The following is a 27964-nucleotide window of genomic DNA, read 5'->3' as shown; positions in this document are numbered from 1 at the left end:
ACCCATTAAACCTTGAAGTCATTTGAAACTAACATATGTAAACATTTATACATAGACTCCCTCCCCACTGCACCTGTCACCGCGGGAAGCTACGCCTTTTTTTCCGTTCATTTTGTTTGTTGCTTATTGGAACGTGTCACCAGAGAGGAGAACGACTCTGTGATATATTAGAACCTATACTTTAATTCCGCCAAGCTCTGTAGCGCCAGGGAGGACGGGAGCACCCCTTCAGCCCTGCCACCCTCAGGCCTTCGCCCCTGCCCTCACCCCTGCACCTGGGATGCTGCGGCTCCCTGTACTAATAGGAATGAGCTTAATTCTCTGGGTTTGATGCATTTGTTGGCTATGGTTTGCAGTTTAATCTGACAGCTAACACTTTATAATCTTAACAAATCAATTATTTTCTGAAAGGAGGCCTCTTGAGCTTCAACACACACACACACACATCATCATCATCATCATCATCACCATCTCATGTGCCAAAAGTAATGCAAATAATATGAATGTATAATACAATGATGACAAAATGCTGGTAATGATGAACCTGACTCATTCCCATATATGAAAAGTGCAAATATCTTAGAACAGTATGAAAAGATTTAGGCATTGCATAGAAGCAGATATGGAGAGAAGACAACAGAAGACTAGCTCAGGCCCTGGATACAACTAAATACAAGACACACACATATGCACTTAGCAAAGGAGGCACCAGCACACTCAGCAAGATGAAGGCTGTGATAAGCTTCTTGAGAGGTCAGTACAAATATTAACCAAGGAAAAATGTTAAAGAGGCTCTAGGAGGATATAATAATGTATACCAAACAAGATCTGGTCACAGAAAACTTATACTTTTAAATTGTTGAGAATTGTCATATAAAACCAATCTATATATCATATTTAAAAGAAAAGTAACATTGCTTATTGTATATCATTGCAGTATTTCTATCTCTATGGATCACAGTCAATGCAGCGCACAGCTCCCAGCAGTCAGGTGAGGCTTGATAAGTATCTTGTGATGCACTTAACTTTGTGCAGCTTTGTGCAGTTATTAGTCTTCAAATATAATGCATAATACATGTGGTTCAAATCAAGCTATAAAGTACTACTAACATTAAGAGGAGGCACAGCATATTATGATAACATGTAGCACACTGATCTCATATTAAAAAAATCCTAAGAGAATAAGTTATAAAGTTTCAACCAACATTATTGGATCACTGTTCAATCATTTAGCTATTGAAATCAGCCACACAGATTAATATAATGACAAACCTTCAATTTTGAAAGATAGTAATGATTGAGAACACTTCAGTCATCCAAAATTGAAAAGGGTTCTGGTATTCTAATATAGTAATGCAATATTCAACTTCAGACACTCTGGTGTTTGTGATCATGGACGCTGGGGGCTCGGGGCCAAGGCCTGTGGAAGACTTGAGCAGCAGCATCTCCTCCCAGGCTGCTCAGCTGGACATGGTGAGGGAACTGATGCCTAACTTTATTTTCTACCATGCTGTCAGAAACTGCTAAAAGATGAGCATTATCAACAATCAATAAGATAACTAAATAGGAATGACCAAGTCAACTTATGAATAGAACTGACAGCACTGAACAGTTTAGTTAGCAAAAAAGTAATCCAGTGATAGAAAAGAAAACCAAATGGATATGATACAAAGTTAAATGGATATGAGCTCTCATGGGATTCAATGAGGCACACTGAAAGAGAGAGGAAGCAGCAGGTTTAACTGACTGAAAGCTGGAAGTTATGTGTTGCTGACTTTAAATTGCTGCCAGTGACAATGATGAAAATGATGTGCCACTCGCATAATATATACTAAATAAATCAGCACATCATTATTCATCACAAAAAAAGAACAATGACTCAGTAATGCAAAATTTTGTAAACCTCCACATTAACCCCTTCACTCCAGCGACGGCGGCGTCCGACGGCGTCACCGTATGGAAAGGGTTAGTCCTCTTCTAAACCTCTTAATTCTCTTCTGAATCTCTTAAGAGGAATTTAGAGGAGGATTGAGAGGTTTAGAAGAGGATTAATCCTCTTCCATTTCCTCTTGACCCTTTCCATACTGTGACGCCGACATCTGCATCACGGATGGAAAGGGTTAATAGATACTTTAAGTTCTTCCCGTGTGCTGTGTCATCAAACATATTATTGCATACTTCCTAATTTCTATTTCTCTTTTCCCAGCCTTGTGTTGTCTACAAAACATCCAGGGACTGGCTGGGTACTGGTTCCTGGACTTACTTCCCATTACTTGAGTGGTGAGTGGAAGCAACAGAGAAAACCTGAGGGGAAGCAGTTCACTTGCATGCAAGACTAAGGCCCATATTCTCAGGATACTTCCAACCCTCACAACAAATGTTTCTGAAGCCCACAGAAGAAATAAGCTGGGTTCTCATGTTTTTTTGTTTGTTTTTTTATGTTCCTGGTGCAGAAGCCTTGTCAAACTATCACTGGACTCTAAAAATACCCATAAAATCCTTATCAAATGTGGGTGTTTTAGCCCTAAGATGTTTGAGACTATGGGTCTGAGTCACCCCCTGTATGTGTCATAGCTGGAATCACAAAGTGTTCTTGTTTCTCAGTGTTGAATAAACTTTGTGACTTTTTTGCTGATATCATATTACCTTTGTGATTCCAGTCGAACTGCATTAGTAGCCTTTAAGATTTTGTTATGTAAAGAGTACTGTTTGAATACATTTATGTTTTGGCAGGATAAACAGTAAGCATGGGAAAAGCAAGTACTGGCTGGTGTTCATTGGGAGCTGGGCCAAGGTGAGGGTGGCCAGGCTGGTGAAGCTCCTGCATGCCCAGAAGTCCTCTAAGGTAAGATACACACCAGGAAGGGCAGGTGCAGGGATATGGAGTGACCGAGATCTTGCATTAGCTGAAGGGTTAGATGTTCAGTAAAAAACATTGGGACCTCAAAGGTAGATGGGAACACAAGTATTGTTGGACCAAATTCTTGAGGTTATTCATAAACCAGCATTTTTCTTCCCTCAAATGAAGGCACCCACATTCTCCTTGGCAGCTGGTGTTCCTGGGTAGAGGTGTACATGACAGCGAGGAGACCATCATCCACCACTTTGCACGTGTGGACAGCAGCCGACCCTTCCTCTACCCGGATGTGAGGGCCGGCATGGTCCTGTCAGGCTCCCTAATCAAGAGGTGCGTTTGGTCAAATCATGAAGTACACTAAACCCTTATATTCCTACCCTCAAGGTGAAACAGATATTTGTATTTATTCTGCACAAACCATTAGAAAACATATCAACAAGAAAAGAACTAAGTGAACATGATTAATGATCTCCCTCAGCATCTTTATTTGTCCCCTTTAAAAAAGCATAATTTTTTCTTACTATTATAAAAGTTTTTATTCAGCCCTTGGTCCAACTAATTTGCCTTAGAAAAGAGGGAAGACAATAACAAGTTTCATCAGTGCATGTGTCTTGTATATCAATAAAGACATTGTACCAAAAGCTTTAGAGACAAATCACACTAATGTAGGGAGCTGAAAATCTAGTCAAATACACACTTGGCATTTTTGTTCTACATAATTGCAAAGCTACTATTTTTGTGGTATACCCTTTTTTCCGATTACCTGAAACTTTCTCCATCATAATACTTATTCAGCACACAATGATCAAACTCCATCTTAGTAATTCAATGCCTCACACTACTGATGCAACAGTCATAGATTTCAGTGCGCCAACCTACTGTGCAATGCAGCCAAGTATCATATACATGATTTAACATATACTATCATACTAATTTAGTAGTACATTATCACACTGATTCAACATGCAAACTAATCCAGTTCACCCTCTATCTATTTGAGTACCCTGTCACACACCCCATCACACAATTTAATGGTTGACATGACTCCATTCCCTCAGGTTAGCCAAGAAATGGACAGGTGCCAGGGTAAAGATAGGCTCTGAGATGAACATTGATGCTCCATATGAGTTTGCAAAATTTGTAAATTCTGAAGGAGTGAACTTAACACCAGACCCAGCCTTTTGCGTCAAGGATGAGGACCATTGTGCCATTCTGTACTCGCCTCCCAGCTGTGTAAGTTGTTATTCACACTATTTGTTGTGAAAGATGGACTTGTGTACATTTTCATTGATCTTCATTGACTTGCATGTTCACTGTGCAATGTGTTTGATTCTCTTTGAGTTAGGGATCAGTGCAAACAACAATGTCCAACAGTATTGAGTGCATGGACACCAAAGTTGTTGTTTTCCGGTTCTCAGGGTAAAGCTGTGGATGTGAGCAAGATCCACTATGCCATCAAGAGCTGTGAAAAATACCACAGTGAGCGATTGCCGGTCCTCCACAGCACCTGGCTGAAACACGCCACTAACTATGCAATATACAGTGATGTTGAAGGTACGAGTCTGATTGAGAGTTTGCAGTTTTCATGCAGTGTCATAAGATGTAAGGAGCAGGGAGGTTGCATTTTTTTTATCATAAAGTAGGGGGTCCAGTATTATATTTTGTTCTCAATCTGCTTTTTATTATTGACTGAGCATGAACATATGAAAAGATCAGGATTGCATGGACAAAAATTGACTTGTTACTTCCACAGACTCATCATATGGCACCGTGTCCCTTGGTGTGCCCAACACTGAGCGTGGGCACTGCGGCAAGACTCTGGCCATCATCCACCATGCTGCCCAGCTGGATGGGATGCAGTGGCTGGTCATAGCAGATGATGACACACTCATCAGGTGGTTCCTTTTTATACTAACCATAATGCCACATGTGTCCCTCATATTCTAAAACACTTTGTTAAACAGATTGTTATGTGTGAGGTGATGGCACAGTTCCATGCTCCCACATGAGTAAGGGATGGGTTATTAGCAGCACCATGTGGACAGACAGTGGCATATGGAGTTAGACATCCAGTTTCTATCTTGCCTTTATCCTCCCCAGTTATCCTTAACCAGGTACCCAATAATACTGGATGGGCCTAGGGAAAGGCCAGCATCCTGGAAAACTCCCCATGAATACAACTGAGATAAAATCCAGGTCACCAGCATTGTAATCAGTCATGCTACCAACAAAGTAATTCTGCCTGCATCCCTTCCATTTATTGCTTTTTTCTTATGACTCCACAACATTGTTTGGAGCATCTTCATCTGTCATCAACCCTCATCGTAAATAGCAGTTCCTTTCTGCTATTACAATAAAATTGCCAGGGAAAATCATGATTGACAGAAACTTGAGTGAGAAATACCAATTAGGTAACTGGCTATAAATCTATAACCACTTTCCATTATCTTGATCCTTTATTTGTTCTGAGTATATGCTAACCCTCAATGTTTGATTCCAGCGTTGAGGCAATGAGTGAATTCCTAGGCTGCCATGACCACACCCAGCTGGTGGCCCTCGGGGAGCGGTATGGGTATGCCGCAGCAATGCCTCATGGCTACGACTACATCACCGGTGGAGGTGGCATGGTCTTCAGCCGCCCACTGGTAGGCAAGGCATTAACACTTGGTTATGATCTTGCATCTCCAAGCACCTGAAGATGCCTTCTTAGACTGTTCTTGTTCAAGTAACACTACTTCAGTGCCATCAGTCAACCAATACATTAGTAAACTAAAGTTTCTGGAGGAGGGAGAAGCAAGCCATGTAGACACAGTTGACCAGTGAAAATACAGAAACAGAACTTATACAGAGCTCTTAGCTTTACAGCCACTATTAGTAAAACACTGCAATTAGTAAAACACTGCTTTGTGCTACTCTGCTCTCTACCTCATCATGGCACACACTGCTCTGAACATATTCACTTACTGGCTTGTATTTTCCCTGACCAATTTCTAATTGCGAGAAATGTGGAAAATACTAATATAGCAGTAATTATTACATCATGATGTGCATTTTACTGAGTTTACATAAATAATCTACTTGTTTTGTTATGGCCTTTTTCCAGGTGGAGGCACTATCTGGCCCTGGGGTGTGCCAGTGTCCTACAAACGACACACCCGACGACATGTTTCTGGGAATGTGTCTCCGCAGCCTTGGTGTTCCCATCACCCACTCCTCAGCCTTCCATCAGGTACACACAAATTTTTTGATTGTCTGTTTGTCTGTGTCTGTCTGTCTGTTTGTAAATTTAAATCCTTTCTCTTGCATACTGGTTTTCAATGGAAGAATTGTCATTGCACTGCTTTAAAACTACCTTTGAACCTGTATGTATTTTGTTTGCATCAATGAAAAAGTAATGAAGAGCCAAGGTAGTTATATGCAAAGGCAATAGTTTTTACCCACTCAAATCATGCACACTGTAAAAAAAAAAAGGTTAACTTCAACTTTATAATATGATAGCACTTCAGCAATAGAGATAAATGAATGTAGAAAAATAATAAGGGGCTGTAACTGGGAATTATGAGTGAGAGGTTCATGTGTAACGTATGATGCAGCAGCTTACCTCCAGGGAAAGTGCCATGTGATGAGTCTGTGAAAGTAGCAAGTTAATTTTTGTCCATCCAATCCTGATCTTTTCATATGTTCATGCTCAATCAATAATAAAAAGCAGATTGAGAACAAAATACAATACTGGACCCCCTACTCTATGATAAAAAAATGCACCAGACCTTGGAAGCTTAGGAATGCCTCATCAGTAGAGTAAGACAAATATTTGAGGGTTTATTGTAGTTTTTTTACAACACTAGACCTGGACTGCTGGAGTGTAAGTCTGCAAAGGAATTCTGAAGACATTCCTATCATTATCTTGCATGAACACAGACCCATGTACAATTAGATTTCTCTTAATATCGGTTCAATCAGTCTCTATCTTGATACAGGTGGAAATGGAACTGCACTGAATATTAGAAAAATCTCAGCTTAATGTCATGCCAGCCACCCAACATGCACCTTATACATGTTACTTTTCCTGCTTTTGCACTTCACTTGTTCTCACTGTGCCAGACATGATACCTTTATATTCACCCCTCAATAATACATAAATCTGGTATAAATATCAGACACATGCACCCACACACACAAAATAAAATCATTAGTGACTTTGTTTCTTGAACTGGCAAGATGGGAAGCCATGTGACAATTCTGATGAGCATTCTGGGCAAAAACTCAGTCTCATGTTTTGTAGGAGTTACAAGCTATTTATGAAGTTTCCTCTCAAATCATTTAGCAGTATTTGGAGACATGTTTTCTTGATCTCCTGTCACTGGGATATTCACATGTCTCAAGAAAATAAAATAATAATAGTAAAGCAATACTACCAATAATATTACTATTGTTTATAACATTAGCAAAACAAATATTGCAAAAAAATTCTACCTCTGCTATTTCTACTACTACTACTACTTCTTTTAATAATAATAATAATAATAAGTAATAAAAATAATAGTAGTGATAATACAACCATAATAATAATAATAATATAATGAATTAATAAACACTGAAGTACTGGTCCCCATAATTATGTAAGATCCTGAAAAGTCACTAGAAAGAACCAAGCATAATTACATATATACTTTTCTTAATTACTTTATACAATGAGTATTAACTTGCCACACAGTACCAGCATAGGAAACAAATAACAATGAAATCATGCTTCAAACAAGTGCCTGAGCTGTGATTTTAGGTGAACATTGGTGCGTAGTACAACTAACTGGTATAATATATCAACAGGTAGTCTCCATGTATAGAGATAACAAAATATAATACAACTTCTCACAATGACATTCCCACCTGAAAATATATATTGGTGATGATGTGATTATATAGAAGCAAATGGTAAGAAATCAATGTGTGTGTGTGTGTGTGTGTGTGTGTGTGTGTGTGTGCGCTTAAGTGCCTCCTCTCTGCCCAGGCTCGGCCCATGGACTACCCACCTGAGATCCTTGAGGAAGAGCGACCAGTTTCCTTTCACAAGTTCTGGATGGTGGACCCACGCCAGGTGTACGCCCAGTGGCTCCACTCACCCACCACCACCACCACCAGCACCTCCACTCACTCTCAAGATGAACTGTAGACTAACTGGCTCTACAGTGATCTGCATTCACCTGTGCTGACAATTGCTTAGATAAAACAGGTATCATGCAACCATATTTTCCTCTTTTTAGATAGTTAGAATTGACAGGAACTTACTATTGCTTCATCCAGTATTGAAATGTCAGCACTATTAATCTGGTAACACATATTTTTAGGTAAACATTGTAGTTGAGATAAAAATTAATTGACACTGCATATATATCACAAAAATCTAGTGCCCAACAAGACAACAATCAAAGCCTTTAAATCAATAACCTCTTTACGAATATCACATCATCAGCCCAAAGAAAGGCAAAGAAGTCCCACAGGAGAGGGAGGTGACTGGGAGGCGATGCACCAGAATCATAGAATTTGTAATGGAGTGGAAGTATCATCTCCAGGCCAGGGAGGGAGCATGATGCCCTTCAGGTGAGGGACTCTGTCTGGAGAGTGTTGGAGGCCGGGAGGACGTGCACCTGCTGGGCCTTGCTGAAGTTGTACACCTGGCCCGCGCTGAAAGGCTGCAGGCGGGGCACTGACGAAGCCGTCCCCACGTGCTCCACCTTCCTGCTGCCGTCTGTCGTGCACAGTTTATTGTCATGAGTCCATGCATTTTGTAGCATTAATATTCACTCAACCATTAAAAGTCCTTCATTATAAGACAATAAAACATGAAGTTTATCTATAACTTAAGAAAAGATATAAAATCCCCTGATCCCCATGACAGCTTTTTATTTAAATGATAGTCATAAAAATAAATATTAGATAAATAGAGACAGAGGAAAAATCATACATTTTATAATATATAAAAAAAATTAGCATTTTAAAGTGCTGTACAATATATTAAGACTTTTACATAATTTTTGTAATTTAACAACCCATGTTTTATTTCCCCTCATACAGTTCAATGCAACAAACATTGGTGTGATCTTAAATCATGTATTGTATTTTCATATACTCAAATACTACACGAGTGGTTCAACAAACACAGTGAGGGTGGGGTGAGGAACATACATTCATCAACTGAGAGTAAATCATCGAACAAGCACCAATACTTTTGCATGATTCATATGAGAAGAGAATTATACGAAAGCATATATAAAAATGAAGACATCTGAATTTCTTGGGTCCCTGTTTTTTGTGTATGAACTCAGTCAAAAATAATGACACGGCTGAGGTAAAAAAAATAATAATGTCTGTAAGCTCAGTGTACACCATCACCAAGATTAAGAAAACAGATACAGACTAGACTAGAGAAGGCAAAAATCTGTTACCTCTCGCCGTGTTGTGCTTGGTATCGGCTGGGATGTATTTAGACAGCCTGACGGAGGGGAGGGGGAGGAAGCCGCCAGCAAGGGGCATGACATCCATAGTCACACTCTGCTTCACGCCGCCCTCAAGAGTGAGCACTCCTGCAAAGCTTAATGTTAATAAAAATGCAATGCCACTCAAACCACAGCAACCCTCTCATGCATACACAGGGTGGGAGTTTTAATGCTTCAGTAGAAAAAAATTATGATAATAACAATAATAATAATGAAAATAATTATAATAATAATAATAATAATAATAATAATAATAATAATAATAATAATAATAATAATAATAATAATAATAGTAATAATAATAGTAGTAATAATAATAATAATAATAGTAATAGTAGTAATAATAATAATAATAATAGTAATAATAATAATAATAGTAATGATAATAAATATAATATAAAACAAAGTAAAAAGAATAAAAATAATAACAACATTAAAATTACCCTAAGTATATTTCACCTGATTCCTGGCGAAGAGAAGAATACCGCCACAAGACTCACCTGCCGTGCGTCCACACACCGCCCACATGGTCTGGTCTGCCAGCACCTCATACATGATGGAATGTTGGTGAGGGGCTGTCCCTGACTCCGTTCGGCTCCCAGTAGGGGCGGTGGAGATGGTGGGCCCCACCTGCTGCAGCACAATGTGTAGGTGGCACATGTTGCCTGCTCGACACAGCTCAGACCCCTTGCTGGGCTCCACTCGGGCACGAATGGTGTACAGGGTCTGGGTGAGGCAAACATGCAACAGGTATGATTAGTTATAAAAGTTTTTTTTTTAATTTTTTTTTAATGTGTTGCTTGGTGACTGATTGCCTTGGAATTTGTTAGCTAGCACTTTATATATGATATCCCATTGTTGGCTAGTTCTTCTTTTTCAAATATTGTAATCTTAGGTAACCTCAAACACCTTGAATCTGTGCAACAAGGATGGGGAAGATGCAATTTATGTCTCCTCAATCATTTCTATCAGAGAGCATTACAAATGATAGGTGAAATACAGCTTACAAGAATATTTCTAGCTGCTAAAAATACTGCACAGTCCTTCACCTTATAGTCGTGGAGGTCAAGGGTGGAGGTGTAGCTGCGAGGAGGGTTGGGGTTGGGGCTGCTGGGGCCATCAGGGGACTCTACCGGCTGGTACATTAGTGAGAACTCAAGCTTGACCACTGGTGTTCCCTCCTGCTGGTGGTCCACCTCCAGCCCCCACATATAGCTGGCAGCCTGGTCTGAGCACACCACCTGCAGGCAAACAGTGAAAGATAAAAAATAACTCAAAATTTATCCAAAATCATATGAAACAAGATTTGAATTGGTTCAGAATCAGAACAGAAAAAAAAAAAAATTATGTACCTTGGGGATTCCTAGTACGGTCATGTTAACAAATGCTAACAGTGTAATACAACCCAAGATCACCAATTTAACACCTGCTCCCGAGTGAAATCTGCAGCATGAAGTTGTGAGTTCATTCAGATGGTGCTAATAACTCTCAGTGATGTAAGAGAAAGATTTCAAATAGATGCTTTCCCTTATTAGGTGCACCACCTCTTTAGGACACTCAGCTTCCTGGAGAGATCTCTGTCTATTGAGGGACACTTCTTACTATGAATACTTTGATTTTTTCATGGAGGTTTTTCTCTGTGCATTCACATGAGTAACTAACTCCCTAAATGACCAGCACCTTATGGAGACAGGTGAGTGATGGGGAAACTCACCAGGGCCTGTGAAGGGGGGTGCAGAGGACTGAGCCGGACCTGGTGTTCCTGCTGAGGGTCCAACACCTTCAATGTGGGCTCAGTCAGCTCCATGGGGTTGGCCACCAGACCTGTCACTGTCATCTGCCAAATGTCAATACTTGTGAATACAGAAATGACAAAAACTGTCATGATATCTAAGAAACCACAATTCAGAAACTCTCACTCACTCAGTCACTCACTCCCTGGAGAAATAAACAGGAGCTCCTTGACTCACGGTGCTTTGACCTAAAATTTTTCAACTTTATGATGTTGCAATACGGTAGAATTTGGAAGAATCTATAGTTTGAGTTTTGAATTTCTGTTTTCAATATTTTATTATACAATAGGCTTTGTGTTAAATGATTTTACCCATCTAGAGGCTATGGTAAGTGTTCTGAACATGTTAAAGGTATACTAGGCTAGACTATGATGTTGGGTAAGTGTGAATTCCACTGCAGATATTTTAAACTTACATTGATTTTCTTGGAATGTAAACGTATTGTAAGTCAAAGAGTACCTACAGAGCTGAGTTATTTTTTGACCCCAGGCACTCTTTTCTGAAGCCTGGCAGACCAAGGATGAGCCACTACTACCATGGGCTTTTAGTTTTCTACTTGTCTTTTATCTAATTACTTTTGTTAGCAAATTTTTCCACATCAGGAGTAGCAATGCTGTCCTCACCTGCAGGAACTTGGAGGTGTTGGCCGTGTGCAGCTTGTGGGACGACATGAAGGGCGGGATGAAGTGAACGTCCACGTCCTGCCGCTGCTCCACCAGGCTGCTGCTGACACTCACCTGCACCAACACCAACAATAGTCATTATCATAGTCATGGCTAAATCACCCACAATCCAAACACCAGCTATATCATCGTTTGTTTCACTAATGCTCTTCCCAGTGACATTATCATCCTCTTCGAACTTACAAATCCTTTACTACAACACCAAACGCTTGTAGTGGGCTTACCGTATGCTCAATAGTCGCTGCGTCCCGTTGTGGACCCAACTCAGCGAGGACTGTGAGGGGGATGCTGACAGAGGAGAAGGGAGCAACTTCTGGTAGTTGTACTTCCACCTCTCTTTCAAGCGAGCCCTCCTTCTCATTCTCTCCCTCTGGTGTTTGTATTCTCATCACAAGGCCGCGGGAACTTCGAAGCTTCACCTCCGTCCCCTGCAGCAGCCAAGAGACATGCTATCAGTGCCAATCTCCCTTCATTATCTTCAAATATAGAGTAATAAAGTTGACAATGTAAAGCACTGATATGTAGGCAGCACGTATAATAGGTAGATGGGATGTGTGGTGCTATTTGCTCCACACATTCCACCTACCTATTATACATGCTACCTACATATCAGTGGCTTACAAGAATACCTACTAGATAATACCTCTAAACATTTAAGAAGTCACATAGGACAACAAACCCTCTTCCTCACATGAGTATGAGTGAAGAAGGAGGTGAGGTGCAGTACGTACCTTTGTAATGTTGGAGCTTCCGCTATGCACCATCAGCACCATCTCCTGCATCATGCCAGCCAAGAGGTCTCTGCTTCCCCGCCCCAGAGACACCCGTGGGCTCTCACTCACCACTTCCACGTTGAGCGGCGGCCCCCCAACACTCCACCGCCCACACACAAACTCTATCTGCTCCAGCGCCAACACCACCTGGCCCGCTGTGTACTTGCCTTTCTTGTCCACCTGGTGACAAGCCAATGGTCATTCATGATGAAGACTTACAAAGATTTGATAATTACAGTTTCATGTTCAGAATGGCCAACATATACTTTTTGTTAACAAGAAAGTTACAGTACAAATTATAAATAATGTCACTCAGAGGTAAATGGATACAGCTCCAGGCAATGCTTTGTGTTAAAGATTATAGCATTTGCTCCCCCTCAATACAAACCTTAGTGTGAAGAACTATAGTGTTTGCTCCGGGCCGGATGATCACTTCCTTAGCACTCAGACTGTCCTTCTGCTCCTCCTTCACAATGTTACGGTCAACCTTATACAGGCCACCCTGACTGTCACGACGCCTGCATCGTAAACAAAACAATTCAGTGTCAGGAACAATGACAGGCTAATTGCACAGTTTAACACAGCAGGTTTGTAAGTTCCTAAATCAAATACTGAAGACTATGAAAATGTCTTTGTTGATATTCCTGTCCAAACTAAGAAATTTGAGGAAACTTTATGGGAAATATCTCCATCATCAGGTGCTGTGCAAAAATCCTGACTTACATTTAGCATGAATACTTACATTAATTTGATGTTAGACTGTGGAGCTGCCCCAAAACTTTTAGATAGTGTAAAGACAAGTCATGCAACTTTACTAAAACTATCACTATGAATTTTTTAGTCACAAAATGCTGTCTTCAACATCAAAGACTGTGTGATATGTACATTACTAAGTAATTACTATTATTAAGAGTTGAAAACACACCCATTGCTTATGTGAGTGTTTTTAAAGTTTATGCTTCCCACTGTTTTTACTCTTTCTGGCTGCATTCCTTGAAGGGGGTCAGCTGCTGTCTCTGATCCCTCATCCCTTAACTATCATGGCATGTTTGGGAAATAGCACAGAGAAAGAGGGGAGGGGAGTGTAGGAGGAGGAGACAGAGACAAGCAGAGAAGGAGGTGAAAGAGAAGAAAAAGGCAAAGGAGGAAGAGGGAATGGAGAACAGCTTCATCTCTATGTTTCTCCACAACTTACCTAAGAACCTTGTGGGAGTTTGGGCAGGTGACAGAGGCTGAGGAGAGGGACTTGTCCTGCTTGTACTCCAGGTGGAGGGTCATGGGAAGAGTGTGTGTCATGGGGTTTATCTTGTTGGGCTCCCCCTCAGAGCTTTCCGAGGGACCACTGGTGGTACTGCTACTGCTGCTGGTGCTTGTGCTATTGCTGCTGGTGGTACTGCTGCTGGTGCTGCTGCTGGTGCTGCTTGTGCTATGCTCTGTGTCTGCATTGCTGCTGCCACTGGTACTGAAGTAAATGACAAATCAGGTAAACTTTGCTACATCTATGAATAACCTCCACCACTTTTTTCCACTCACCATCAACCTGGGTGAATGACACTAAAATTAAGCAATTGCAGCAGGAAATCCAAAGAGAGAGTGTATGTTTGGATAACTTGATAGTGAACACAAACAGCAGGTTGTAATTTAGCTGCACCAAATGTAATCTTTTCCAGTGGCAATCTCTAATCTGTACCACTCCATCACTCCATCTGAAAGTGTCATGAAAGTATCTGATGACCTTTGATGTAACCATTATTCAGGCTCACACTCTGGAGTGCTTGGAATACTTGGAATCCTGCACACACACAACACACACACACAGTGCATGCAGCAGCTGACAATTATGAGTGACAGAAATTTCACAGTAAATTTTGACTGTCCTCACATCACAGTATTTTTATACTAAAAGTTAAGCTCATGAACTGCCTCTGTTACACAAATGTGACAATCCTTGATGATGCACAAAAAGAGCTCCTCAACATTGAAAAGATTAAAATCTTAGTCACTGCTGAACATCATTTAAAAGCATGTACATCAAATAACTGAGAAGAGCAGCTTCCATAACTAGTTTTTGAGTACACATTCAATGTGCTCATCTTCAAAATAAAAAAAATAAAAAAATGTCCAACACCCACTCAATAAACTTGTAGGCAGCTGATACAAAAGTTTAACTTTCTGCACAGAAGACTAAAAAAACTCCAATGTGTCCATTTTAACTAGTGTTCTGTTATAAAATTAAAGAGGACCTGTCACCAACCTCAACTGTTTACCACACACAGATATGTTCCTGGTTTGCCTTGCCATGGAAGACACTGACCTGTGTGGTGTGGATGCATTGTGCGTCTTGCCACCGCCTGGCTGAGCAGAAGGTGCAGTCTTTCCCTCAGAGTCAGCAGTGCGGCGGCCTGAGGGAGTCTCACTTTCATCATCCCAGTGGTGCAGCGACACGCTGACTGACGTGCAGCTGTAATCAAGAGGAAACAAAATATACATGACTTCTATTCACCACCATTGTCCCTTTCACCCTCTCAGTATGACCAAACTACCTCTGTGCATTTTCCTTTACACTTCCAACATGACTCCCACATTCCAAACCACTCCTGCATATCAGTAAAATAAGTTGTGAAAGAGTACAACCATAGGAAGGAGGAAGGAATGAAATGTAAATATAAATTAACAATATCAAAATACAAAGCTGCTGTAGATGGATGGGGTGCATGCTGGGATAACTGAAAATTAACATGTCAAAATAGTTTGTGCAGATCCAGAGAAAAAAATCCATGGAACAGCAATGTGATGCCTCAAGACTAGGGCAGAGTAACCTCAGTGCCAACAAGAACTACGGAGCTGCACTGAGCATGAGAGATATTACAATATGAGTGGAAGGAGAATCACAGAATTTATTACGGAAAAACAAGTTTATATATACATACACTAATACTAGCATAAAAATAGCATCCTGCAGTCTATTGTTTTACCTCTTTGCTTACTGTCCTCCCTGTACCAAGATCACTCAAGTTACTCACCAGATGTCCTGAGGCAGCTTGCTGTAGACGGAGAGCTCCACCTCCACCACGGTCCCCAGGATGATGCGCCCCTCAGACACAAGGTTCAGGCCGCCCACCTCCAGGATGCGCTCACTTGGGATCAGCACTGGGAGGCCTGCACACCACAAAGGGCATGACAATTAAACCCATGGATCATATCAAACTTAATAGGATAAATATTAAGTCCTGGGTCAAACCTACTGAAAAATGTAAATGTGTTATGAATCTTACATGTAAAACTCATTAATTTACAAAATACAAGAACAAAAACAATTAAGACACAACTACATTGTCAGCATCTGTGGAGCAGTGGTCAGCGTGCCTGATTATGACTCTGCGGGCCCGGGTTCGAATCCCGGCCCAGGCAATCGGCATGCAGCTCACTCAGCTGTTGACTCTCCCTTTCAGGCTGGTCAATAAATGGGTACCTGGGGAAACCTGGGGAGGGTAAACTATGGTGATCCCAGATTTCACATTGGCCCATGTCCCGGGGTAATTGATTCTTGCCTACCACAGGCTCAAAGGGCCAATGGTTCGGAGATGAGCACCGCAGCTGTGCACAGTTATAGTGTATGCACCCTCCTTTACCATACATGGTCAGAATTGCTAGCTGAAGAATTATTTGAGCTTCCAATCTGAAACAGATGATTGCCTGAAGTCTGATGAAACAATAAAAAAGTGGGTGAAGCTGAACGGCGTGGGGATACAAAAATGATGTTCAAGCCATTTCAAGAAAAAAATAATTCCAGTGAGGATTAGGATTGAAAAATGACCCCAAACCTCACCTTCCTTGACTCCCTGCACAGCCTCCATCATCTTGTTGAAGTGTTGGTCCCTCAGCTCAGAGCCCAGCACGGGGCTGCCCGCCAGCTGGGCACAGGTTCTCACATACCTTGAAAGAGAAAGGGTGAGGGTTCCATATAAGTCAGCTTATCAAGTCATCACATTTTATGTCATATCACTCTTACTTGTACACTACATAATGTTATATTGCTCTTCATGGCCCTTTATATCATTATATGGTCATTCTAATAGTGCATGTAATACAACTGGAGACTATATCATATTTTGTAGTGAAGCTGGGTTTAAATATTAATATGAATTATATGTTATGGTGTAAACAATGCTTGCAGTGCAGAAATTATACCTCTCCAGGTCACTGGTGGCCAGGTAGCACTCTGCCAGCTGCAGCTGTGTCTGGGTGGCCAGCAGCTGCCACCCCTCCTCCAGGAACACCGTCAGCTGGTCGGTGAGGAAGGTTGCTGCCTTCTGGGGTTCACCTTGAGCCATATAGAAGTTGGCCAAGTCTCGGCCTATAAGGCGAGCTGATCGAATTCGTCCAATGTGCTTGTAGGTGCTGATGGCAACCTCTGACAGCTCCTGCAAGTTTCAGTATATTAGGAATTTATCTTAAGCTGCCAAAGCAAAGCATCCTCTCTAGGTAGTGCTATTACCTCCTTACTCCTGGTAGGCAGATCAATTTACTTATTCTAGTCTGATTCAACAACAAAGAAATATATGCTATTTCTGCTATGTTGACATGGGTCAAGATTTACTTCGGGCTGCTCGCCCATGGAACCCAAATATCATAAGGGTGAGTATTTCTTCAAGATTTACTGATTTCCATTTGCCCATCAGGTGAATAGCAAAGCTGAATTGCAGCATCTAGGAGATATCTAATACTTTAAAGTTTGCTGGCAATTCCAATATAATTTACTTTACAGCAGGGATAACACTCCTCAGCTGCACTGCCCACCTGTGACTCACCAGGAAGTGCTTCTTGAAGGCCTGTGGGGAGGAGAGGGAGTCCTTGAGTCTTGTCATGGGGGAGTCTCGCGGGGGATCCTCGTGACTGTGGGGGTCGTTGCCCATGCCACACACCAGGGAGATGACTGTGTGGAGCTGGGCACTGCTTGTGGCACTGCCTGGCATCAGTCCACACAACATGCCCAATTCCTGCAGCTGAAGAACAAGAACAACACTTGCTTATAGGTCGAGCAATTTAAACATGTCAAGAAATTCAGCTTCCCACTCAAACTATTAACAAACAGAATGGTCAAAATCCAGAGGTGGGTCATGCAAGAACCACTCATGAATTTAAGTTAGGGATAAGGATAAGTTAGATAAATGTGGATATGAAGGAGGAATTGGCAGCACTGGGCATTGGAGAACCTGAGGCAATGGGCAGAAATATGTAGTTGGAAGTGTATCACTGATTGTCTAGCAGCTCTGGCGTCATAAGAGATTATGGGAAAACCTGACATGAAACAGATGATAATGATGATGATGGAGGTAGTGCTATGCAAACATGTCTCAGTCCTGTAAACTACAACTAAGTTAATACATAAACACACACACATACACACCTTGTCCCTGGCATATGCCCAAAGAGGAGCAGTGTGGAGGGAGTGGGCATCGTCGGTGTGGTACTGGTTGAGGACATCCGTCACCTCCAGGCAGGACAGCACCCCCCAGCAGGCCACGCCCCCCGGTGCCACACTCACCTCCAGGATCTTCAGTTCGCCCACTGTGTTCTGCAGGAAGGTGAGGGCACGCGAGGCCACCTGCACACAAACACCAATGATGATAACAATTATATCTTTGGACACGTGAGTTCTGCTGGTAATGTTCTGTAATGAAAAGACTTTGATTTACAGATAAGGATAAGTTCCTCCTCCTATCCATTTTCTCTGGTAGGGTTTTCTTGGTAGCATCTAACATCCCAAAAGTACCTAGATTGTCCTTGCAAAAGTAGCAGTTACAAAAAATCCTTCTGCCTGATCCAACACACTGGGCCCGTTGTAACTGCAATGCCTCATAGTGTAATGGCCCAAGACAAGGATAAAGACTCCAGAGACCTAAAGCCTGATTGCTAGAATGTCTGCCTTGCGTCTCAGAGTCCAGGGTTTGATTCCTGGGCAGAGTAAGGCAAAGTAATTTATTCTCTCAAATACCTCAATTTCTCATGTGCTTTGAGAAGAAAATAAAATTCCCAACAAAATTAAGGGTTATCTCATTTTCTAATTAATATAACAATAAAGATAGCAGATGATGACAATAATTATGGAAGCTGAAATATGATAAAGATATATTAATGATGATTAACATTGTGGATGACATATAGTGAAATTATAAGGCAGTAAAGTCATCCCTCATTGCTCCCAACACTTGCCTCCCATGGTTTGTTGAGGAGGAGGAGGAGAGCACACTGTCGCTGGAAAAGATAGTTGCGGAACTCCAAAAGGGTGACCTCCTTTGAGCGTATCTTAGCCTGCACTGCTGTGTCCAGCTCAGGCGTGAGGTGTAGCCCTTCCCACCGCTCACAAGGCTGGCTGAATGTGCTCAGCCATGGTGGGGAGTCTGGGATAAAATATATAATTGTCATTAATTTTATTGATTGAAGTTTTTTTTTCCCCAATAACACAGTTTGTTGAACCTCACCACTTCCATCAGCCATACTGCATAATGTCAACCATCATGGGTGCGACTATGTAAATTTCATCAACATCACAGACAATATCCCAACTAACTTTGGTCATATAGTACTCCATTCTTTCATGACTTCATTAACAACAGCTTGTATGCATCATTTCATGCCTTTCCGATCAACACTCTTGGTCACATGTCACTTACCTCCAGCTGCTGAGTTCACCACAAACTGGGTGAAAAGTGCATCCAGCTCGTCGTACTGCACCAGCGCCTCGTCATACAGAGCCAGCAGCTTGAACACGTGGGCCAACTCCTCCTGCAGCAAGAAGTACCAGCAGAAGGACCACGACTGCTCTGTCCGCCTCTCCCTCTCCGCTCGCATGGCCTCCTCGAACCTGTTACAACAAATTGCCATCCATAGTAATGCTTCTGAAATACAACGACCTTGCATGCTTCCCTAACACATGACACGACATACCATATTTGACAGCTTATAAGACACATGGGCTTATAAGACGCACCCCCAATTTCGGCAGCCATTTGAAAAAAATATAATAAACGGGTTTGAACTACGATTGTCTGGTGAAGATTTTTTGCCCGACATTCATAGCCCTCCCCACTATCAGGTCATTTTTAAAGTTTCACATGCGTTCAGATCCTTATTCAATTCCAATACTTTACATTTAAAATCCTGAATATTTTCTGGGACCTACTAGAACTGGTCCTTCTTAACCCATAAGCGTCGGGGAGAGAGGACTATCGCCTCCGCACGCTGCTGGGCTGTGCTGATAGATTTTAAAAAGGTGTAAAATTTCATGGCAATTTCAAACGAAAAAACAATAATTTATATTATTTTTTTTCGCTAATCTTTCCTCTCTCCACGATTAAAATTTGTGAAGTGCTCACGCCGCAGGCACTATATAGATATGATGTTGGGAAGAGGTGCTTTTTTTGGCTGTTACGCGCTGGGGGATGGCGGAACTCCGCCGCTCGCCCGCTTCCTCCGATCGGAATTCCCACACCGACGACGGGTTAAGAGACTTGAGGGTACTGCTTTGAGATGTAAACAAACATGGCAGAGACAGCGACATTCAGAGGGGTAATGGGTATAAATTTGTGCATCATATTTCTTTATCATCATTCTACATCATAAGTCTAATTGTTGTAATATTCTAGCACATTTTTAAAACATGAGGAAGTGTGAAGTTTCAAACTTGAATGTGGTTCAGTGTTTGTTGAACACGTTTGTAAAATTAGAATGTTAAAAGATAAGCGGAAAATGGAGAAACAGGAACTTGTTAATATCAAATAATAACCTACCTTCTCAATGTCTCATCAACATCATCCATATATTGTTTGTCTATCAATCAAACATTTTTTTGGAAAAAAAGTGCATCTTATAAGCTGTCAAATACGGTATATACAATTCTATCCTACGTATAATTATGATGACTGAAACTATGCACCAATAATCTTCAATAAATTAAAAAAAGAAAATGGAAACTTAACAGGAGGAGGTTTACAGTAGTTATCCTTATGAGAGTAATGCAAGAAAGGTTTAATTAATGACATATACAAGGATTATCACTAAAATTGTCAGTAGTAGTGACTGACTTGTTGAGGGAACGGTTGTAGGCCAGCATGAGCAGGTGACGCATCTTGGTGAGGAGCGTTTGCCACGACTCCATGGACCGAGAATCAGTCTTCAGGGGGTCCACAAGTGACACACACCTGCAGGGAACAACGAGAACATGTTTATAACCCTTCCGTTTTTCTGAGATACCACTTGACATGCACAAGAAAACAGAAATGAGATACAGTTACAATGGGTATTCAAAAACAATGTAAAAAGCTAATAAAAACTGAACTCTGTAAGTATCCAGTGCAGTGCAAGGGAAGATGTAGTAGCAATGGCTCTATCTCAGCATGGGAGATTATAATTTACCCAAAGCTTCAAGTGTCAGGATAATAAGAGAAAAATAAATATTAGAATTCAGACATTTATATTCCTGTCTGTGTTCATGCTTCTTTGGTGTAGCGTACTTTTAGGTAAGGAAGTTCTGTTATGTTTTGTCTGTCACCAACTTTCTTCGTCAGACACAAAAAAACTTGCATTACAACTACGCCAAGGAAACTGACACATGAATCAAAGATGTGATAAAATCTTCATTAGCATCTCCTGTATTGATAAGTCTGCTGCATCTATCAGGGCTTTTCTTCTCGTTTAACATCCTTATTTTCCCTTATGGGGTTGGATGAGCTATGAGTCTCTCCCACTCTCGATAATTGTATACTCTCTCCTTCTTGATGCTCCAGGGCATAAGGGTTCATTGCCTTTAAAAAAGTTATCTACATAAGCACAAAACTCCAACAGTGCTGCTTGACCCACCCAAACACATACCTATTGTCCCTAGTGATTTATTTATTTATTTATTTATTTATTTAAATTATTTTTTTTTTTTTTACAACAAAGGAGACAGCTCAAGGGCAGCAAAAAGAGTGTAGAAAAAAAGCCCACTACTCACTGCTCCCATAACAGACAAAAGTAGCATTTGTGCAGGGGAGAAGAACTGGCGGAGACCATACAGAACGCCCAACCTCAAGGAAGCTGATTTAGTGAGAGAGGAGATATGGAGTTTCCAGTTGAAATTTTGAGTTAAGGATAGACCGAGGATGTTTAGTATAGGAGAAGGTGATAGCCGAGTGTTGTCGAAGAATAGGGGATAGGTGTTTGGAAGGTTGTGTCGAGTTCATAGGTGAAAAAATTGTTTTTGAGGCATTGAAGGACACCAGGTTCTTCTTGCCCCAATTGGAAATGATAGTAAGGTCTGAGGTTAGCGTTCTGCAGCCTCCAGCCTGGAATCGTATAGTTCCTGTGGGGTTGGCCTTCTGTCAAAAGAAGTTGAGTAATGCAGAGTAGAGTCATTGGTGTAAGAATGGATAGGACAGTTTGTTTTGGAAAGAAGATCATCAATGAACAAAAGAGAGTGGGAGATAGGACAGAGCCCTGTGGGACACCACTGTTGATAGGTTTAGGGGAAGAACAGTGACTGTCTACTACAGCAGTGATAGATCGGTCAGAGAGGAAACTGGAGATAAAGGTACAGATAGAAGTATAGAAACTGTAGGAGGGTGGTTTGGAAAGCAAAGATTTGTGCCAGACCCTATCAAAGGCTTTTGATATGTCTAGCACAACAGCAAAAGTTTCACCGAAACAGTTAAGAGAGGATGACCAAGAGTCAGTTAGGAAAGCAAGAAGATCACCAGTAGAACACCCCTTGCGGAACCCACACTGGCAATCAGAAAGAAAGTCAGAAGTGGAGGAGTGGGGAGGGTCTTTGGAGGGCTTGCAGCACCCTCCTCACCTCCCGTATATACCTCACCGGGAGTGGCTTGCACACGTTTCGGTAGGTGTCTCCCTACCTACTCTCTTATGTCATTTAAAACTCAATACTGACCCCCCACTGCCATACTTCACATATGTAAACACACACACCTTTCTGCCTGCTTGCTACCAAAGTCATTTTTAATCTTATCAAGGACAGTGGTGCGAGGGAGAAGCTTGTTGCCCTTGCGTGTGTCTGGCGTCTCCAGCAACACCACCATCCAGTCTGTGATTCCATGCTGCCTCAGGGACATTACCCATGACTGCAGGTTGTCCCGAGTCGTGGTCTTGTAGGCCTCCACATCCTGCATCAGGAGAACAATGCACTACATGTATTACTGGTTCTGCAATTTGGTTACCCTCTTTTACATATAAGCAATGGAGACAGGCCAAAGATTAAAGAAACAAAGTGTGAAATATGTCTACTAGTATATACTAATGAAAAAGATAAATAGTATAAGGGAGGTATACGAGCAGTGACCAATTTAGATTCAAGACACACTCTTAGACTTTTATTCATCAAATGTACACACTATTATGTACATCACAATAAAACTGAATATTATTACAAAAAAGCATACACATAAAGATCAGTCAGGTTAAAATTAGGATTACAAAATTCAGTAAGCTCAAACTCAAAGCAACACATCACGGGAATTCACACATTCAACAAAGTGACTTCCAAGAATCTTTCAACCTGTGTTTTTTTTATAGTTCAGATGCCCACAAGTCCAATGATATATACTCCTAAATATTGAAATTTTAAGAAATGACAGGAATAAGAGAATTATTATGTTCAGTAATGTATGAGCAGGAGAGAAGTAAGTTCACCATCTGAAAAGTATAATTGCCAAGACAGCAGGTGAGGGTTTTGCAACACATGTGGTAATAAACATGGGGTATCGAGTTCAACCCATGTTTATAAGTGGCTAATTTCAACCATTGTCAAATGCTGAAAATCATCTACAGGCCATTTATCAGCCCTAATTCTAATCATGACTGAAGTCAAGTGTAGTAAAATGAATCAAGCAAGACAATAAAGCTGCCCTTTGAGATATGTCTGTACCAGCAGTTTCTGAGGGCGGCCAACACAGCCCTTGCAGAGCCTGAGGGCGCCAATGCTTCCACTTGAAATTAAATAAAATACTTACAGAGCAGTCAGTCCAGTAGGTGTGGAATATGGGGTGTCCCAGGATGGTGCGTGGAGTCTCTTTCACAAAGCATTCCTCAGAGTAGGGCACAAAGTCCACCTCCACATGCACACACCTGGTGGAGACAACAAAACTTTGCATAAGTTTGTGGAGAAGAATTATCAGAACTGTCAAGAGCCCTAAATTTTCATAAGTATCTACAGAACACATGTAGAACTACTTAAAAAAATACTGCTGTACAAGAAATAAAAAGAAAAGTATATAATATGTGGGCATCTGAGCCAACATGAGGTGGTAATAGTCATAACAGTGAAGAGGGTGTGGCAGGAATGGTGAGAGGGGGTGTAGGGGGGGGAAGATGTGAGAGAGAGAAAAAAAGAGAAATGGCGTGTCAAAGGAAGTTTAAGGGAGAGAAAGGAAGGAAGGAGAGAGAGAGAGAGAGAGAGAGAGAGAGAGAGTTAACTGATGTTAGAGTTATCTTAGAGAGAGAGAGAGAGAGAGAGAGAGAGAGAGATCTTCAGAGAGAGGGAGAGAGCAAGAGAGAGAGAGAGAGAGAGAGAGAGAGAGAGAGAGAGAGAGAGAGAGAGAGAGAGAGAGAGAGAGAGAGAGAGAGAGAGAGAGAGAGAGAGAGAGAGAGAGAGAGAGAGAGAAGAGAGAGAGAGAGAGAAATAAAACTAAGGTATACCTCACTTAATTGTATAGAAAGTCTCATTACTGAGGAAGCATATATGAATTTTCTGAGTCAAGACCTATAGTAACTGTTTTGTTTTGGTTAGGTTAGGTTAAGTTTAGGATATCTTCAAACACATGATAGCCAGCACCGTACAGTATAAATCAACAAAGAATGACTTCATTTTGTTGTATAGAAAGTCCCATTACTAAGGATACATATAAGAATTTTCTGAGCCACGACCTATAGTTTTGTTATTGTTAGGTTAAGTTTAGGGTATCTTCAAACACATGATAACCAGCACCTTATAGTATAAATCAACAATGAATGACCTCACTTATTTGTATAGGAAGTCTCATTATTAAGGATGCATATATAAATTTTCTGAGTCAAGACCTATAATAACTGTTTTGTTTTTGTTAAGTTAACTTTAGGGTATTCTCAAATACATGATAGGCAGCATCGTATGGTATAAATCAACAAAGAATGACCTCACTTAGTTGTATAAAAAGACTCATTGGTAAGGAAGCATATATGAATTTTTTGAGGGAAGATCTATAGTAGGTAACTAGGTATTTTGTTTTGGTTAGGTTAGGTTAGGCTAAGTTTAAGGTATCTTCAGACACATGATAGCCAGCACCTTATGGTATAAATTAACAAAGAATGACCCCACTTAGTTGTATAGAAAGAAAGTCTCATTAGTAAAGAAGCATAAATGAATTTTATGAGTCAAGACCTATGGTTACTGTTTCGTTTTGGTTAGGTTAGGTTAGGTTAAGTTTAGGGTATCTTCAAACACATGATAGCCAGCACCTTATAGTATAAATCAACAAAGAATGACCTCATTTTGTAGTATAAAAAGTCTCATTAGTAAAGAAGCATACTATATGAATTTTCTGAGTCAAGACCTATAGTAACTGTTTTGTTTTGATTAGGTTATGTTCGGTTAAGATTAGGGTATCTTCAAACACATGATAGCCAGCACCATTTGGTACAAATCATGTCGTTGGTGCCAATACCATAGATACATTCAAGAAGACGTTGGATAAATTCATGGATAGTGAAGTTAGGTGGGATTAGGCATACAGGAGCTGCCTAGTAAAGGGCAACCGTCCTCTTGCAGACTCCTTACGTTCTTATGTTAATTAATATTTCAAGAATATATGATTAGTTTCTTAGAAAAAGTAATGAAGAAATGCTATAAAAAATTCTTATATGACAGATATAAAAAAGTTTAGGAATCTAAAGCAAAATTGTGGCACTTATTCTATAATATATTGCCACAAGTTAATTTTTCAAGGATCTAATTAGTTTATAACAAGAAACTCCTCTTCCCACTGAGCACCACCTTACTCTGCACTACACTCCCTTAGCTTGCCAAGACAAACACTCACCTGGAGGGTCGGCCATAGGACCTGCGCCACTCCACACTCTCCTGCGGCAGCCCCGTCACCAGGCCGGCCTGCAGCCCGCTGAAGAGACTGTTGTCCCCAGCATCTGTCACCGGGAAAGTTGAGGTTTACTAATGGTGTGTCAGAAATAGTACTAAAGTATGTGACTTGTACAACACCTATGCAACTATCTGTTGGCCTATATTAAATAGCCTGGACTGGCTAGTTAGAAAAAAAGGTGAGTAAAGATTAGTATTATTAGGTAATGTGTTGATATAATATTTCCAACTCAACTAACTGCTCCTCTCCTGTATGCGCTAGTTTCAATGTGTTATTACAGTTTCTCTGATGATCAAAACAAGTAAGGAAACAGTCACGAAATGTGTCCTAACTAGTGATTGCAAACCTCGCGGAAAACCATTGGAGAAGTGTAGAGATCAAAATAAGCTAGAAAATAGCCATGAAATATGTGAATTTTTCTAGTAACCTTCAAACTTCCTGAAAAAACAGAAAAAGTGTAAAGATCAAAACAAGCAAGAAAAAAGCCATGAAATGTGTGTCCCGGCCCTCATTCTTACCTACAAGGAGTTTTACTCCCCTTAACCTCCTTTAATGTCACTAAATACCAAATGACAGGTGACCTTATAATATATAATCTCCTGACATGAGGCCCCGCCCCTTCATCCTGCTTGTTTGTACGGTTCGTTGCGTTAGCGATAATTTGTTTTTTTATTCAATTGAACAACATATGAAGCCCCAAAACACTCAATTGAGAGAGTAAAACACCAACACAGGAAGCGGCAGTAAAGGAAACAAATACCAAAATTACTGTACATGGGGCATGACTCACAGGTGACAATCGGCCGTCTGTTCATCGTGAACGCCTCCAAAGACTCCCAGGACGGCTGCCTCTACACCGCCTGCTTCATGCCAGCACAGGGAAGCCACCGGGGTGATGATGCCAAGCGGGGGCGCGGGGCGGGGCTGCGGGGCCTGGGCACTCACTCACAACACGCCCCTCGACACTCGACACACGGCCGCCCTCAACACTTTCTAAAGGTAAACAAACCTCGGCTTTCCGCCTTCCTTACGGCTCTTCTCGCCTGTACCTCCCAGTTTTTATTTTATTTTATTTCATTGTTTTTATTTTATTTTATTGTTTTTATTGCAGGAAACTCAACACCTCGAATCATCTCGTTCATGCAGTTTTATGATGCTACGGCGATAATGACCAAAGATATGTGTCAATCAGAGGTAACCTGACAATAAAAAAACCTCCGTATAGGTAATATATATATATATATATATATATATATATATATATATATATATATATATATATATATATATATATATATATATATATATGTAGTGCGGCGACTATGCCTGATGAACGAGCCTCCCATAACCCACTTAATCAGTGGGGTACCTCTTTGGCCGACTCGGTAAGGAGTGGCTCTCCCGTCACGCTGGTTGCGGGTTCAATCCCAGGCAGTCGGCGAATACCCTGATCTTGATTAATTTCTCTTGTGTTTCGATACACGCAGAGTACGTGTTGGAAAATAGAGGAAACAGAAAAAGAAAATCCCGGGGCATGATATATATATATATATATATATATGATTTGAAGAAGAAAATACAAAAGACACCGCAGCGTAGGAGCAGATTTTAGAAATGATGAATTTTGGGGAAACCTGAGCCAGGTGAGGCTGTGTTGACCCACGAGCTGTGTGCCAGCTATGTATGGCTTTTATTACACATAGAATTCACCATCTGCCTCACATGACAACACATCTACTCTCAGCCTTTTTATATATCGACAGTGGATGATTAACAGCAGTCTTTTAGCAGCGTGATTCTACACCGAGCAAGCTCCGAAGCACACTCAGGGCAATGGTTTGGGTTCACAAATATTTTCTGCGCGACACACCTCAGGCATATATAAATTCTCCCTAGGAAATGCATGTAACTTTACAAATAAGAAAAATCAACTATTTGTTCACATATCGTACAGCCACTTGTCACTCACGAAGCGAAGTCGGATCTTTTCCGTTTGGCGTACAGCGCTAAAATTAATTTTAATATTGATTTTCTTATGTATTTTTGTCCGTAGAATCCGAATATGACAACCGTTTTATGGAGAAACGAACAGTTTTTAAGTTATTTTCCTTTACGCTGCAGCCGCCGCAGCCTCAAAATAGCTCGCAGGGGGCTTAGGTCAGGGGAGCATATTTAAACTACTCAAACCGAACTTTACGACCCCTCATGTATATGTGACTTATTTCAGCGAGGAG

At 41.0% G+C, this 27964-nt stretch overlaps 2 protein-coding genes across 3 annotated transcripts; one reads left to right on the top strand and one right to left on the bottom strand.

The window, feature by feature from the left end:
* Positions 1 to 40: 40 nt before the first annotated feature.
* On the top strand, positions 41 to 8702 carry LOC126998491 (beta-1,3-glucosyltransferase-like). The gene is made up of 13 exons (XM_050860226.1): positions 41 to 753; positions 938 to 991; positions 1373 to 1473; positions 2207 to 2280; positions 2734 to 2845; positions 3051 to 3187; positions 3916 to 4090; positions 4276 to 4411; positions 4611 to 4752; positions 5358 to 5502; positions 5961 to 6086; positions 7866 to 8087; positions 8428 to 8702. The coding sequence occupies exons 1-12, from the start codon at positions 726 to 728 to the stop codon at positions 8025 to 8027; spliced, it is 1392 nt and encodes a 463-aa protein (XP_050716183.1). The 5' UTR covers positions 41 to 725; the 3' UTR covers positions 8028 to 8087; positions 8428 to 8702.
* On the bottom strand, positions 8452 to 26737 carry LOC126998490 (trafficking protein particle complex subunit 10-like). Of its 2 annotated transcripts, none has more exons than XM_050860223.1 (23): positions 26521 to 26737; positions 25674 to 25776; positions 23610 to 23724; positions 22570 to 22763; positions 20688 to 20804; positions 19278 to 19468; positions 18817 to 19004; positions 18011 to 18208; positions 17412 to 17606; positions 16792 to 17024; positions 16430 to 16536; positions 15624 to 15759; positions 14915 to 15061; positions 13796 to 14062; positions 12989 to 13118; positions 12559 to 12780; positions 12052 to 12255; positions 11768 to 11881; positions 11066 to 11188; positions 10401 to 10592; positions 9852 to 10077; positions 9301 to 9438; positions 8452 to 8603 (listed from the first exon to the last, which is right to left on the bottom strand). In XM_050860223.1, the coding sequence occupies exons 1-23, from the start codon at positions 26543 to 26545 to the stop codon at positions 8452 to 8454; spliced, it is 3717 nt and encodes a 1238-aa protein (XP_050716180.1). In that variant the 5' UTR covers positions 26546 to 26737. The 2 variants fall into 2 exon arrangements, with proteins under 2 accessions (XP_050716180.1, XP_050716182.1); XM_050860225.1 differs by having other exon boundaries at positions 13796 to 14056.
* Between the last annotated feature and the right edge of the window lie 1227 nt (positions 26738 to 27964).

The sequence above is a fragment of the Eriocheir sinensis genome, chromosome 14 (assembly GCF_024679095.1).
Source record: "Eriocheir sinensis breed Jianghai 21 chromosome 14, ASM2467909v1, whole genome shotgun sequence".
In the NCBI taxonomy this organism is placed as follows: Eukaryota; Metazoa; Arthropoda; class Malacostraca; order Decapoda; family Varunidae; genus Eriocheir; species Eriocheir sinensis.
This window is presented reverse-complemented; position numbering and strand designations above follow the sequence as displayed.